This window comes from Nannospalax galili, unplaced genomic scaffold (assembly GCF_000622305.1).
Source record: "Nannospalax galili isolate Female #2095 unplaced genomic scaffold, S.galili_v1.0 scaffold620, whole genome shotgun sequence".
Classification (NCBI taxonomy): Eukaryota; Metazoa; Chordata; class Mammalia; order Rodentia; family Spalacidae; genus Nannospalax; species Nannospalax galili.
The window spans coordinates 714,086-730,440 of NW_008346824.1; the positions used below are offsets into that span (position 1 = coordinate 714,086).

The 16,355-nt window shown below is 44.7% G+C and overlaps 1 protein-coding gene across 4 annotated transcripts in view; it reads right to left on the bottom strand.

Moving 5' to 3' along the window:
• Positions 1 to 7,622: 7,622 nt before the first annotated feature.
• Positions 7,623 to 16,355, bottom strand: part of Lrrc6 (leucine rich repeat containing 6) — a 119,366-nt gene continuing 110,633 nt past the window's right edge. For all 4 annotated transcript variants that reach the window (XM_029568364.1, XM_017800631.2, XM_008843179.3 and 1 more), the window contains one exon: positions 7,623 to 8,204. In XM_029568364.1, the coding sequence (XP_029424224.1) occupies positions 8,027 to 8,204 (178 nt within the window). In that variant the 3' untranslated portion in view covers positions 7,623 to 8,026. The remainder of the gene's footprint in view (positions 8,205 to 16,355) is intronic.

Consider the following 16,355-nt stretch of genomic DNA (forward strand, 5'->3'; position numbering starts at 1 on the left):
GGGCTCAGTCTACAGTCTGGAGATTCCAGAGGTAACAGTTCTGGCTGAACTCATAGAAACAGGGGGCTCAGGATCACAGAAAGGGTTAGAGGCACAAGGGTATCCTGGGGACTGTTTTCTGGCTGGTCACTAGTTTCAGAGAGATCAATAGACAGACAAGAATCAGCAGAACTGGTTCTAGGAAATGAATCTATCCTGGCATCTGATAGGGCTCCTTAAATGTAGTGGGTACTTTGTGCTTGTGTGTGGAGTGACGAGATGCTGTAGGGGCAAACTAAAACCGTGTCTGCTACAAGGAAACACCAGACAAAAGAGACAGAATAGTTAGGGAAGGGGTGGGGAGGCACACAAAAGAAAAGCTAATTTTAGCTGAGGCCTGCTAGAGGGGCAGATACACTGGCCTGACGTACATCAAGTACAGGTGGGGAAATAGTTTCCATCCAAAAGTGTCAGGCAGGCTGTGAGAGACTGTGAATGGTGACAGACACATGCTGCATGTCACAATCCCAGCTGTCAAACGGAGGGCACTCTTCCTTCCTGTCAAAGAGGACTGCCACCTGCACTCAAGCCTGCTGCCTAGGGCCTTATACCCTCTCCAGGGGTTACTGCTGGTGGCCTCCTCTTGACTTTATCAAAAGTCAATTGCGTTTGTGAGGGGCCAACTGCATGTCTCCTAATGGCAGCTGGGAGTGGAATGAAGGGCTGTGAGCAGCTGTATGAGAAAGTGGACCCGAGGGGCTGAGATGAGTAAGTACCCAGGAAGCAAAAGCAGAAGGGAATTGTGCAGGTAGAGGGCGTGGGGAAAAGCAGAAGGGAATTGTGCAGGTAGAGGGCGTGGGGAATGGAACACCTGCTGTGACTTTCTTTCTCCTGGAGATGGGGAGGATTGAAGTCTTCTGTCCCCAGCAGTGTAGGTGTAAGGGATATCATGAGAGGAGGCTTCAAGAGGCGAAAGACTAAGAAAGCAGGGAAGACAGGAAGGGAGAAGGGTACAAAGGAATTTGGGACGAGTTCCCCAGCTCCAGGTTTGAGAATTACTAGTCATTAGAAGCTCCATCTCTAGGCTGACTGGTCGCCTGTGGATGCTATCCCAGCATGCTGTCTTCTGTCTTCCCCTATTATCTATCTTCAGTGGGGTGGTCCATTTTGACCTCGGATGAAGATTAGATGTTTCCTCTTTGTCTCGGGTCATAGATGGTCCTTCTGCTATGTGATCAGTCTTGCTCCTCACTCAGGTATGAGACTTCCCTGGAATAGTCAAAACTCTGGCATTCAGTCTTGCCAACTCCTCTTCCTCATCCACCCCCTTCTCAGGCTGCTGAGGTTGGAATCCTGCCGTTGATGAAAGAGGAGCCACAGGGTTTGTCAGTTAGCTTCAGCTCTTAACTTGAAAGAAGCAGGTTATCTACAAAGAGGGAAACTCAGTTGGAGAATTGCCCCCATCATATTGGCTTGCGGGCAGGTTTGTGCTGCATTTTCTTGATTGCTAATTGATATCGGAGGGCCCAACCCACCGTGGGTGGCACCATCCCCAGGCAGGTGGGCCTAGACAATATAAGAAAGGTAGCTGAATTTGAGCCTGGAAGCAATCCAGCAAGCAACATTTCTACATCCAGCTCCCGCCTTTAGTTCCTGCCTCGGCTTCCTTCGATGAAGGAGTACAAACTGTAAGCTGAAATACACTCTTTACTCTGCAAGTAACCTTTGGTCAGTATTTAGAGCAACAGAAAGCAGACTAAACCAGGGTTCCCTCTTCTCATGTTGTACCTACTCCTCTCCTCCACTCTATGAAGGACTGAAGAGGGTGAGAAGGCATGGAAACGTAACAGAGTGTGAGTTCCCTCCATCACCTTGCTTACCCTGCTCTGTGCCCAGGAGTGTGGCCTCCAAGGACTCCGTCAGCAGTCCCCTTGCCACTGGCTTCTGGTGGACCTGACCAGTAGGATGATCTTCCAAGAGACTGGATAGGAGGAGGCAAGTAAGATCAAGGTGTCTTTTCCCCCAGCTGCCTCCTGCATTAAGATTAGGGGGTGCTGCATTCCTGGAGGAAGATCCCTGTCCTAGATGTGCCTGATGCTCTCGACTGCCTCTCTGGGTCCAGTCTTCCTGAGAGCCAGTAGCCTTCATACACTTCATCAGGACCCCTGCAGCATGGAAGCTGAGGCCCGTGCTTCTTGTATTCACAGTCAGTAAACAAAGCAGGAGTAGCCAGGCAAGGTCAGTTCTGCTTTAGAAGGCCTAGCTCCAATAGACAACCTCTGTGCTAGAACTACCATTGGACAGGCTGAGGCTCTTTACAGAGTGCAGTGTAGTGCGATGCCCTTGCGATTATCCTTCCTCCTCCCTTTACAGGGGTCAAGTCTGCAATGAGAGCCTAAAGAACAAAGATCTTCCTTTCCCATTTTTCCCTACCCTTCTCTTCTTTCCAGGGCATAACCCCAGATCTCTCTCTTGCATGTTACGTTGGTTTAGTGTCTCCTTTCTAGAGGACTGGAGGGCATAAGTCTCCCCAGGTCCCTCAAACTTGAATATCGCCAAATCTTAAGAAATGACTATACCCTGATCTTCTTGATGGAAGTATTTTATATCCAGGTTTCTTGGGTTGTCCTTGCTACAAAAGATTAAAGCAACCATTGCATTTTGCTCACAACTTTGTGGGTTGGATTTTGGGAGACCTGAGCTGGGGTTTTCACTTGGGCGTCTCCTGCTGTTGTAATCAGATTTTAGCCATGGTGGTAGCTGTCTGAGGTCTGACTGGGCAGAACATTGCAGACAGCACACTCACTTGTCTAGCTATTGATGGTACCAGTCAGAGCTCTGCTGGGGTTGTTAACAGAATGGCTGTGTGGTACAAGGTGGGTTTGGCAGTTCTAGGGCAGTGGCTTCTGAACTGCCTCATAGTGAATGTTCAAAAGAGATGCATATATGTGGCACAGCATTTTTAAAAGATTTTGCTGTGAGGTGGTATGGTCCTGGCACAACATGGCATCATTTCTTTCGATTAGAAGTCACTGAGGTTAGCTCAGATCCAAGATAAGAGGGCTGAGAGTCCACCCCCTGATTAAAGAATAGTCAAAGAATTTGTAGACCTGCTGTCAAGATCTCCATGAAGGCCAATATGACAGCAGCAGAGGACAATATTGAGACCAGCAGACGGCCCCTTGAAGGTGTCAGGGGACCAGCCGGCACCTTAGTGGCAGGCGGGCTGATTACAGTGCACACTTCCATCTTGAAGAGCAGGTTCTCCTCACTGGAAGATACCCTTAGTCTGAATGAGTCATCCTTCCTTCTGTTCACAGTTTCCACTGAAACCCACCATCTGCAGACTGACATAATAAATGCCATATCCACTGCCACAGTATTTCATGGCATGTCACTCCTGATCAAGGAACTCAATTTATAGCAAATGAAGTGTGCCAATGGAATGACGTCATGGAATTCGATGGATTTATGGTGTTCTTCATCGCCCTGGATTAGCTGATATGATAGAACAGTGAAGTGGCCTTCTGAAGATTTGTGACAGTGCCAGTGGGTGGCAAGAGAACATGTGTGGATGATGTAATGTTCTGGAATTAAGACTATGTTTTGAGTCCCCATCCACTATAAGATTCTGTTCCCCCATAACCAAGATGCATAGATCTAGGAACAAGGGCTCAAAATGAAGCAATTCTTCTGTTATACAAAGTGATTGAACAGCTAATGTTTTCCTCCCTGTTCCCAGAACTCTGAGCTATGTCAGTTTAGAGGACTGTTTTCAAAGGAAAGAAAGTATCCTTCTGAGAGCACATCTCTGTCTTCTCACTGGATGCTGAACCAATCTGGCCATTCAGGGCCCTAGTGTGAGTGAGTGCATTGCCATCAAAGAAGGAAGCTGGTGGACTGGCTGTGTGATGGGATGACCGCAGGGCAATGGAATGCTGCTATTGGGAGGACAGTGGGGAAACCGAGGAATATAGTTGAATACAAAAGGTTCTTGGGATTCTCCATAGCAACAATACATGGATAACTAAATATCCCAATACAGGCATAACTGATGGTGGCTTGGGATCTGTAAGAATGAAAGTTGGGTAGCTTTATCAGAGCAGGAATGAGTACTAGCCGAAAGGCTTGCTGAGAGAAAGACCAGGTAGTAAGTAGTGGAGAAAGGAAACCATAAATACCAGTTACAACCATGTGGCTATCCGTAACAAGAACACTACTGGCCTTAAAGCCACCCCAGGAGCTTGGCCAGGTGCCTGGAGCACAGCAGCTCAATACAATCAGCAGTTTCAGCAGTTGGGTGGTTTCCACAGACCTTCCACCCACCACCCACCTACCCCAGCATCGGATGCAGATTCTTTGACCATGCACCTACACATGTGCTTCTTTCTTCATCCCCCCCCTCCAGATCCCTTCATATCTGTGTCCTGGCACCCCTGTAACCAGCCCCTCATTCCCATCATGTCTACCCTCCCTCCATTTTCCTGACTAAACACTGACTTAGGCATTTTTGTTCTCTGCAAATAAAATATTAGCAGACTCCTCCTGGAAGTCTCTCTGCTGGGGAGAGGCTCTGCCTGAAAAAGAGACTCTGTTGCTTTCATCCCTGCCTGTGACTCGCTCTTCTTTAAGGCGCTTATCATCAGTGGACACGGTACGTTGAGACACCTGCTGCTTTTTACTACTTGTAGTAGTTATGTGTTACTACAAAGAACACCAGAGGCAGCAAAGTTTGTAAAGAAAAAAGGTTTATTCAGCTCATGGTTTTAGAGGTTCAAAATCCACCATGGGGCAGATCCAGTATGTTGGGGTGTCACAGCAGATGGTTTCACACTATGGCAGGAGCACATGCATAAGGAAGGAACTACATGTTGAAATAGAAAGCCAGAGATTACTCATAGGTCAGGTTCAAACTTTTACAACCACTCACTTTTATGAAAATCACTTCAGGTGACCAGCATCCCCATCTCAGTGCTTTCAGATCCCACCCAGCAGTAAACCATGGAGAGAAGAAGCTGTGGAAATCAAGCAACTCATGGACATGGGTTCAGAGCACTTAGTCCTGGCCCATAGAGAAGCACATGTGACAGGGAGGCAGTTCTGGAAGCCAAGCAATCATTAGCCAACCCTCAGCTCTCCATAGTGATCCTTAGGTGATAGGGTTCATTCCTTGCCACAGAGAGGAAGGCCACCAACATCTATATTCTCCACAGTCTGAGTGTTCTGAGTGGGTCCATGGACAGCTCTACTCCTCTGTACCAGAGCTATTCATGGTCATCTACCACCTAGACAGTTAGACAGGACATATCTGAAGCACGGTTGAGGAATGTTCCTAGTTGCCATTGTTCCTTATCTCCAGAACAGCTGAGTTTCTTGGAAGCTACAGCACTCTAAGTTATGGGGAGTGACAGTGTGGATTTCCTTTCCAGTGCTGGCCTGCCAAGTAGGAATCACCATCTGTACTAGTTAACTTTTAATTATCAACTTCACACAACCTAGAGCCATCATGCGAGAGGAAAGCCTTGACTAAGGAATTTCCTAGGTCAGACTAGCCTATGGATATATTGGTTATTAATTGACCTTTGAGGGCCCAGCCTACTGTGGCATCATCCCTAGGTAGATGATCCTGGGCTGTTATAAGAAAAGCTAGCTAAGTGTGAGCCTGAGTGAGTGAACCAGCAAGCCGCATTCCTCCATGTTCCTGCCTCCAGGTTCCTGCTTTGAGTTCTTGCCCTGACTTTCCTTTATGATGTTTTGTGCCCTGGAAGTATAAGTGAAATCAACTCTTCCTCTCCAATTTGCTTTGGTTATGGTGTTTGCCACAACAACAGGAAAGAAATTAGTATATCATCACCAAATTCCTTGCCCTCACTGTGGCCATTTGCCTTATGCCTTTTAAGGACTTGGGTAGCAAGAACTGCTAACATGTCACCATCAGGTTCCTGGCTTACCTTGTAGTTGTGGTTTCTGATTCCCCAGCTCTGGGTCCTGGGGATGGAACTGTCTGCTCTTTCCCAGTTTTTGCAGCATAGCTGTGACACTAGATTTCAATAGTCAATTTCATTGGATTAAGGCTTATGTAGAGCAGGGGCTAGAGAGATGGCTCAGTGGTCAAGCACATGCTGCTCTTCCAAATGAGCCAAATTTAGTCCACAGCCCCCACATCCAGATGACTCACAACTACATGTAACTCCAGCTCCATGAGCTCCAGCATCCTCTTCTGGTCTTTGTGGGTACCCATACATGGGACACAAACACAAACACACACACGAAATAAATCTTTAAAAAAGAAAGACCTAGAGCATTCCTGAGGCACACCTTTGAGTGTGTCTGTGTGGGTGTGAGGGTATTCTAGAAGATTATTGGAGATGAAGATCTTCCCTGAATATGGGTGGCACCATCCCATAGACTGGGATCCCAGACTTTAAAAAAAGAAAAGGAGAAAACCAACTGAGTGCCAATATTCCCCATTCTCTGCTTCCTGTTCCCGAGACATGAGGAAGCAACTGCCACACTTCTAAGATAGCGCCTCCTGCTGCTCTGTCTTCCTGACCATGATGGACTGTATCCTGTTCCTTAAGTTGCTCTGGTCAGGCATTTGATCACAGAGAAGAGGACAGAGACTAATGCAGTAGCCTTGTGTATGCTTTTCAGCCATGCCGTTAACCACTTTCATGACTCCTGATGCTCTTCCTCTTTCTCTCATCATGAAGTCTGACTTATTGCCCTCATGCTTCTCATCCATGGGGTGACACAGAGGAAGCTTCCCCAGCATTCTCTTCCAAATCAGAAACCCCTAATGTCTTAAAGATGTCCTACTAAGTTCCACTGCTTAAAGGTTCCAGCACTTTCCTATGCCACCACCCAAAGACCAAGTACACAGCACATGAACCATTGAGGAAACACATTTTAACCATAGTCACACCATAGCACTGCAGCATCCCTGGTGAACTGCTGTCATTTGAGACTTGCTCAGTGAGCATTCATTGGATATATGGGATTGAATAGGATTGAAGGCTGATACATCATGATCAGAGGCTATTACGGTCATTTCCTACCATGAATGTAGCGTACTGAATTCATAGTTCAATAGATATAGAAGAGGTAAACACATCAAAACTGGAGAAGGAATTAGAGAAGGAAGGGTGGGATGAGGAGGAAGAAGATGAAGAAAAGGAGATGAGCGAACAGGAGGTGAGGAGGCAGGGAAGAGTTTGAGGGGAACTGTACTAGGTGCCTTGCACCGGTGGCCTTGAGTCCTACCTATGAGGTCAGTGTTCCTAATCCCCAAGTACAGGTGAAGTCACTAAAGCATGAGGACTGCAAGGACCTGCTGAAGGTCCAGTTTGGTGATGTAGCAGAAATCCAACTACAGGTGTCAAATGTCAAAACTCACTCTCCTGCCTTCACACCACAGCACCAGAGAAAGCAGACACACAAGAGGAGAAAAAGAAATGCTGTTTAAAATCAATTCCGAGCATTACAGTTGGAGCTACGATTATAGCGTCTACTTCTCTTTTTTTTTTTTTTTTTTTTTTTTTTTTTTTTTTTTTTTTGGTCTTTTTGAGACAGGGTCTCCCTGTAGCCCTAGCTGTCCTGGATTCACCATGGAGACCAGGCTGGCCTCAAACTCACAGAGATCCACCTGCCTCTGCCTCTGCCTCCTGAGTGCTGGGATTAAAGGCGTGCGCCACCATGCCTGGCCAGCTTCTATTTTTCAACTGAACTGATTTTCTCAAGTCCTTTTCCACATGACTCAATCTATTACATAAGCAAGCATCATGCTGCATGTAATAGTTCTATCATTTTACCGTTTCTGCTAGTTAGTCCTAATGAGAGACTGGAAGTAATTATAGAATATTTAAAGAATGTGCTTTAATTTTAAACTCACTTAAAATGTTACTATGCACGTTAAAATTTCAAACATCAAAGTAGTACCAGTGATAGTTAACTTTGTGTTTACCCCATAACTGAAATGCATCTGCTCTCTGCATCAAGCAACATGGGGTCTGCAGGGCCCCAGTCAGTGATTGCACAGCCTGGAGTTTCAGATCAGTGGAGGCACTTCTGGGTTATCTTCAAAGTCTGGATCTTCCTCACTGGGTAAAATTTTGGGCTGGGATTTCAAACTTTTGGGTTTGTATTTTTTCTCCTGGACTATGGTAGTCACATCAGGATAGGAATGCTTGCTAGGATCAACTTCCAGTCTTTCAATTTTCTTTTTTCTACAACAGAAAAGGGCAAAGGAAAATTAATATTACACTCTTTAAAAAATTAAACTTCTAAGAAATTCAACTCATTTATTCAGTGAATATTGGCAAGTGCAGTCTATATAACAGAGAGAGTGAGAAGAGACTGTCCTTGGCTTCAAAGAGCATAGAGAACTCTGGAAATAAGATTTTACCCATGGAGAAATAAAGTATGAGAAATATATGTGCCATGCATAGGTCATAGGAGTTAGCCACCCGAGAGGCTCTGCTTACCTCAGAAATTTGTTGCGTGACTGAAATGACACCACACGCGAAGCTACATAGCCAGGATCAACAGGACACGAGGCAGTTCTACTCTTGTCTGCAGCTGATCAGACTTTGTGTTTTGGCAGGAGCATTTAGACAGCAAGTTCAGGTGAATAACAGAGCCCAGTCTACAGCTTCTGCCCCCACAGGCACCTACATCTACTCCCCACGTCCACTATTTCTAGAAGCATGGCTGGAACAGAGCAGGAAGAAACTCCACTGCCAACGGTTCCCCATGTCATGGTTGTGGAGGAACTATGTGGATGATGCAGATCCCTGTGCTGTTTTCATGGCCATTTTTATTCAACACACGTGAAATTGTAACCAGCAATATGTACTTTCTAAAGTTTCCCCAGAGATTTTGATATACAGTCATTTTGGAATCACTGTGCCATCCATCCATCCATCCATCCATCCATCCATCCACCCATCCATCCATGATATTACACTTGAAAAGAAAGGACAAAACCAAGGGGACTGATTGGTAATGTAAAAACAATGACTAGGAACTTGAAAATATTTGTAAGCTAAGATGTGGCAGTGAGGGCCAACAGAATGTGGTGTGAGAGTTCACTGGAGACTCCACTACAGATGAGTAAGGGGCCCAAGGTAGAACCAAACCCATTGACCAAGCAAAGAATAGTAGAAACTGAAGACAACCTGGTCTGTACAGAGAGAAAGGTTCCCGTTAATGTCTTTTAATGCAGTAAAAGCATGAACACAATTGTTATTATAGCTTTGTGGAATTGTCTTATGTTGACCTGTTTTCATGGAATGCTGACATCTTTGAGGTAAAGATTGTATCTTTTTATCTTATTCCTTGGTATACAGCTATAGTGAATAAATGCTTGTTCTATAAGTGAAAAAGTATTAGTTCTCACTGGGAAAGCAGTGAATTTATATATGAAATTATCACCATTATCACAACCATTTCACTATAAGGAAGTGGTTGTGATAATGGAGATAATTTCATATATTCACTTGCATCCCATTTCCCTATAGTGATATAAAACTTTCCCTGAACAGAAAGGGTGCTCACTGTGGCTAGTGAAGGTGTATCCTTTCCTTCTAGGTGTGGAATTTGACCTGTTCTAGTCCCCAGTAAAATCCTCAAGCTCTGGGCCTCTAAGGCGCCTCCATGATGTGCCAGGTCACATGGGTATTGGAGTGTACTGCTGGAGGTTAATTGTAATGATGTCCTCTGATGAAATGAACCCAGAAGGTACCGTTTGTTGTGAAGAGGAAGATCTGTTTTCTTAGGAAGTATAAATTCTGTTGTACTTGCAGCTCCCCCCACCCCCCCGCCAATTCCTGGACTCTGCTCAGCCCTTCAAAGTATTTGAGTTAATTTTCTTAGTAGTTTGACTAATACACATGTACTTGCTTAGGAAAACACCAAGTATGCAAAGATCATAAAATAATACATTCTGAATACCCAGATTGTAAACTATAAATATAAACTGTTTAGAAAATTTATATTTAGAAGAGTTTATATGTAGAAGAAAGAAGGGGTCAGAACAGACTGCCTTCTCTGAATGTGAATGTGAGGTGCATTCTGAAGATGCACAGAAGGATGTTTAAGAGCGTGGATGAGAACGAAGGGGAAACCAGTACTCATATAGATGACCAGTGAGGGATAGGGTGCAGAACCTGGCACACCTTCTCCTCAGAAGCCTCTGTGCCATGGTATTGAGGGACTTCTCTATAAAAAGGCCAGGATCCACAATGCCAGCTATGATGCTGTTTATCACCAACACACAGCAAATAATAGCCATTGCAAGGTCGGTAGCTGGCTTGAAAGAAAATGTGCATGTAGCAGACCAAAGCTAACTATCTGAAAAAAGACTTGCAAGACTGGGGCTTAGCTGCATCCCATTTCCCTATAGTGACATAAAACTTTCCCTGAACAGTAAGGACGCTCACTGTGGCTAGCGACGGGTGTATACTTTCCTTCTAGGAGTGGAATTTGACCTGTTCTAGTCCCCAGTAAAAACCTCAAGCTTTGAGCCTCTAAGGAGCCTCCATGATATGCCAGGTCACATGGGTGTTGTAGTGCACTGCTGGAGGTTGTGTCCTGTGTCACTCCACAGGGAAAGCACTCTTAGAAGCTTACACCTGTTATCTTTGGACTATGACCTTGGCTGATGTGGCTTTGTGGTAATAAATATTATCCATGAGTAGGACTGAGTCCTGGAGCCTAATAAACCACCGGTCATCCTGGGGAGTCCAGACACTCTGCATCCTTTGTCACTCCCTTTACTTATACCATCAAATCCTCTGAAGACCCACTGCCACCTCCTTCTGACCCAGCAGATGAACAGGAGGATTGTCAGTCAGGGACTCACAGATAAACAGTCAGAGCTGGGGAGGAAGTCCAGGTTTGTGACACTTGCACTGATACACAGTCACTCAGAAAACCAGGAACCATATACAGCGCAGACACTGGCTTTCCTGTCCTTGCACTTTGGCACATAAGGTTACATCTATTAAAAAAGCTCCAAATCAGTGTTAACACAGAAACCAATTGTTAACCCGTTTACATCTCACTGATTTCCTGGTAATTCTTGGCTCTTACCCACAAAGCTGTGTACCCTAGAGTGTGTGTGACCCAGACACTATGTGTCTCCATGGACTCTTCTTTGAAGCTGGCGTGATGACAACATGCACAGGACTGTTGTCCAGATTACATCAGTTCATACACCACAAAGACAGAAAGCAGTGCTGTGCCCAAAGCTCAGCAGACATTTAGCAAAGAGAACAGAGGTCACAGACATTAGTCTAAAGATAAGAGTCAGCTATTCAGCTCAGCGAGCTTTTCAACACACAGCTTTCAGGTGCCTGGTGCTGTGATCAGTATCAGGAATTTAAAAGCAATATGTGACCTGTGCTCTTAAGCTAAGGAAGATGACATATAATATATACTCAACTCTTACTCTCCAGCCTATTTGGCAAGAGGTCTGTGAAAGGCATCAACAAACGCTGTTGAAGGACCAAGAATGAAGCAACTTACGGATGGAGAAGGGGAACTTGGTTCCCGGCACCGAGGGAGGAAAAGGTGATCCTAGATCTTGCAGGAGATGAACATTACAGAGTGACCACTCAGACAAAGGTAAGAAAGAGGACATTTTACTGCTTGCTGTGAGAATAAAATATCTAAAGACAGGGGAACAGGAGTAGGCATCCTAGGCCAGTCCAGCCATGGTGGGGCCTCAGCAAGGCAGGTTGGGTACATTAGTTCAGCAGGTACAGGAGGCTGCCTGTAGAGGAGTGTGAGCACCCTATGGTGAAAGGTGAAAGGGTTTGCCTATGGAGCAAGTGTTAAAGCCACAAAGCTTGGAAATTGGAGCATGTCACCCCACTGTGATTTTCTTTTCCCTTTAAGAATACCCAAGACTAAGAAGTGGCTTATTTTAGGAAAGTTAGAGCCAATGATTTATAGATAAGCAGTGCTTGCTAACCTTATTAATAATACTTTAGTGTTCAGTAAGTTTAGTTAGACTGTGGAACACTGACAGTGTTCCTTGAGAGTGTTCTAATGTTGAAGTACTTCTGTCCATCTCCAATTTTTCTGCATTGCTGCTGGTCACAAGAAAGGTGCCCTCTCGTTATCTGTTCATAATTCTGTTCATAATTTCTTCATCTATCCAACAATTATTTATTTAGCTCCTGTTATGTATTCAAGTTTGTGTGGGTCCTTGAGGTTGAAAGTAGAAAGAGGAAAATAAAAGGGTGTCCCCATGTCCCCACTGAGCTCATGATGAATATGACACCACTAGCCAAAGAAGATTTGTAATCACAGTCACGCCTGCTTTTTGAAATCAATATCTTTTGGGATATGTTGGTAAAATAATGGGTTTCAGTATGTGACATTTTCTTACATATATATCATATCATTATACTTTGCTATTTGCCCCTCCTGCCTTCCCTCCTGCCTCCTTGCCCTTCTTGTTGGCCTCCACTCACCCCCTTCTGCTTTGATATATCATACATGCTACTGTTTCCAGTCCTCCAGGCCTCTTCACTCCTTTTCTACCTTCATATAACACACATGCACACACATATAATTTTATATCTAGATTCCACATGAGAGAAAACATGAGATATTTATCTGACTCTAACATGTTTCTTAGCCCCATGGTCTCCAATTCCACCCCTTTTCCTGCAGACATGACAGTTCCATGCCTCTTTACAGATGGATAAAGTTCCATTGCATATATTCATCACATTTTCTTTATGTGTTCATCTGCTGATGTACCTCTAGGATGGCTCCTCTCTTAACTATTGTGATTAGTCTGTTTTAAAAGCATAAGATTTGTGCCAATGTGACATAGTGTCACTGACTAAACTGATTCATCTGCTTGATGAGTTTTCAGGGGAAGTTATAAGAGTTTTTAATGTCTCATAGTGTGAGAACTGTCTTACATGACACTTTTGCCACCAAAGAGTCCCATCCATCACACTCCTGGCTTGTGTGAGAAGGGGGAAGGGTCAGAGATCAGAGGAATGCAGCTGAAGCTGAGGAAGGTTTAGAATTGGTCTGGGTGACAATATTTCACTTAATATATAATGACTGCAACAACTTAGAATTTTAACATTGAGGGTTCCTCATGTAATGACAAGTGCCCAGATCATGAAGGTGAAGATTTCATGGACTGGAATTAAGGATAGGGCATGTCAAGATTTGAGGAGACCTTCCCTGCTGTGTCCCTTCCTTTCACCATGCCCCCACCAAGTAGCACTGTACAAACTGAATGTGGCAGACCCTGGCAGAGTGCACCTCCCCAGCAGTTCCTTTCTTCAATTCTCTGATTCCAGGTATTAGCAGAAACTGATTGATCTCAGGGAAGGAGCCAGGAGGGTCCCAAACCACCCATGGCAATTCCATCCCCACACCAGTGCATGGGGTGACTCTCTGCCAACAAAAAGCAAGTGTATCTGCCCACTCGAGCCTCATGAATGGTCCCAAACCACCCATGGCAATTCCATCCCCACACCAGTGCATGGGGATGACTCTCTGCCAACAAAAAGCAAGTGTATCTGCCCACTCGAGCCTCATGAGGATGTCTTTTTTTCATCATTTGTTAATTGTAATTTATGTACAAATGTAGCTGCTATGAACAGTGGTATATAAATCTAATATTTCATTTTTCTTTTTCCATTTAAAAAAATTTTACTGAACTTTTATGCATTTCATACAATAGTTTTAAATTTTTTTTATTGAACTTCTCTGTATTTCATACAGAACATCTCAATCAATCTTAATCAAGTTTATACCCCCCGACTGGAATTCATACATTCTGTCATTGTCTTAAGGTCTATTGTGTCAAGTCATTATCCCCAGTCATTCTTCAGTGCAAGTTTATCTACTGAGGTCTAGTAAGCTTACCTAGAGTCCCCCACTTTAGGAAGATCAGCCCTTCCTCACCTAGCAGTAATCAGTGGCCAGTATTTCTTCAACTAAGATTGGGTCTGCTGTCCGTTTCCGTAGTTCTTTGCTGGGTTTTTGTCTGCTTGAGTTTGCATGGGACTTGTGTATGCTGACACCATTGCTGTAGATTCATATGAGCAGGGTCCCAGGAGCTTGTAGGACTCTGTTTCAATATGGTCATGCACCTCCTCCCTGACTCTTATAATCTTTCTGCCCTCTCTTCCACAATGCTCCCTGAACCCTGGGAGGGTGGTTTAATATAGGAGTCCTATCCAAGGACCAACATGCTGCAGACTCTTTTTTAATTGAACTTTTTAAATTTCATACATTTCCCACTCAAATCCAGACCCCCTCTCCCATCCATGATTCCCCCTATCCCCCACCAAACCCTATGCACTCTGCCATAAATGCTGAGTCCCATTCATTCAGGAGTTTGTACCCAAATGTCCTTCAGTGTAAATGCATCCACTGGAGTCTAATCAGCCCATCCAGTGGTCATATGTAAGTCATACTCTCCCTCACTCTGCAGCAAACAGTCTCAAATAGTTCTCAATCTAGTGCTGGCCTGCCACCTATTTCTCACCTCTCCTTTGGGCCCTGGTTTAATTGAGCTGACATGGGTCCTGCACTCAACTCCATTGCTGCCACAGGCACACATGAGAAAGCCTCCAGTAATTTGGAAGCCTCCACCTCCCTGCCTTCATGAACCATCCCTGGCTCTTACAATCTTTCCGCCTCTTCTTCCACAATGGTCCCTGAGCCATGGATGGGTGAGGTTCTGTATAGGCGTTCCATTCTATGGTTCACAGTCTCGTATTCTCCAAGACTTGGAAAGTTGTGGCCTTTTGTGTGCGTCATATCCTGATGTCCATGGAAACCTCACTGGTAAGAGTTGAGGGGTGCATTAGCCCTCTCTCCATCCCTTATTCCACTATGTTCCATGAGCCTTAGTTGTAGAGATTCAACTGCAGATGGCTCACCTAGTACTGGGCATCTCCCAGACATATGTTCTCTGTGCCTGACCAGATGTGCAACTCAGTGGTATCCTCCATCTGTTGCAAAAAGAAGCTTCTTTTATGAGTGCTGTATGGCATGTTTGTCACTCTGAGGGAGATCTCTTCTATCGGGCACCGTGTTCCCTGCCAAACAGCTTCCAGGTACACATACGCATTGATGTTCAGACACTCTACATGCATTTCCCACAGGGTTTCTAGGGCATCACTTTTCCCTCTAGGTTTCCTGCCCTCTAGGTTTCACTCATCTCCACTCTTTTTTCTCCCATCTGGCTTCCCTTCTCCCTCCCTCCCTCCTTCCCTCCCTCCCTCCCTAGTCACAGTGCACTTGTTATCCCCACCCTCCCCTCAATACCTCCCAACTCCTGACATCTTTCCTTTCCTGACTTCTCTCCCTCCCCAACACCATGGTCCCTTGCATGTCCCTCCCTCCTCTCCTCCCTGCCCATTACTCCCACTTTTTCTACCTCCCTCAGGTATCATCTGCTCCCTACTATCCCCCTTTCAGGTTGTTTCTTGTCCTTTACCTCCATGTATCCTTTCTGTTTACCTGGCTCCTGGTGTTAACATCAGAACTTATATACTCACATATAAGGGATTGGTGCTACAATCCACAAATGATGGAAAACGTACATCCCTTGCTTTTCTGCGTTTGTGTTACTTCACTTAGTATAATACTCTCCAGCTCCATCCACTTACCTGAAAATTTCATAATTTCATCTTTTCTTACTGCTGAGTAGAACTCCATTGAGTAGATAGATGCACCACATTTTCATTAACCATTCATCAGTTGAGGGACATTTAGGTTGTTTCCAATTCTTAGCTATTGTGAAGAGAGCAGCAGCAAACATGGATGTACAGGTGTCTCTACAGTAGGATGAGTCCTTTGGGTGTATGTCAAGGAGTGGTCTCACTGGGTCATATGGTAGGTTCATTTTTAGTTTTATGAAGGTTCTCCACACTCCTTTCCATAGCGGTTGCAGGAGTTTGAAATTCCACCAGCAGTGAATGAATGTTCCTCTTTCTTCACATCCTCCCCAGTATTTGGAGTCTTTGGGTCTCTTGATCTTCACCAATCTGACTGGGATAAAATGGAATTTTAAAGTGTTTTTTAATCTGAATTTCTAGAATTACTAAGGATGCTGAGCACTTTTTAAGATGCTTCTTGGCCATTTTCATTTCTTTGTTTGAGAACTCTCTGTTTAGGTCTATCACCCATCTTTTTATTGGGTCATTTATTTTCTTTCTTTTTTTGAGTTCTTTGTATATTCAGGATATTAATCCTCTGTTGGACATGTAGCTGGTGAAGATTTTCTCCCATTCAGTAAGTTTCCTCTTCCCTTCCTTAGTTGTTTCTTTTGCTGTACAGAAACTTTGTAATTTAATGAGGTCCCACTTGTTGATTGTTGACCTTAGTGC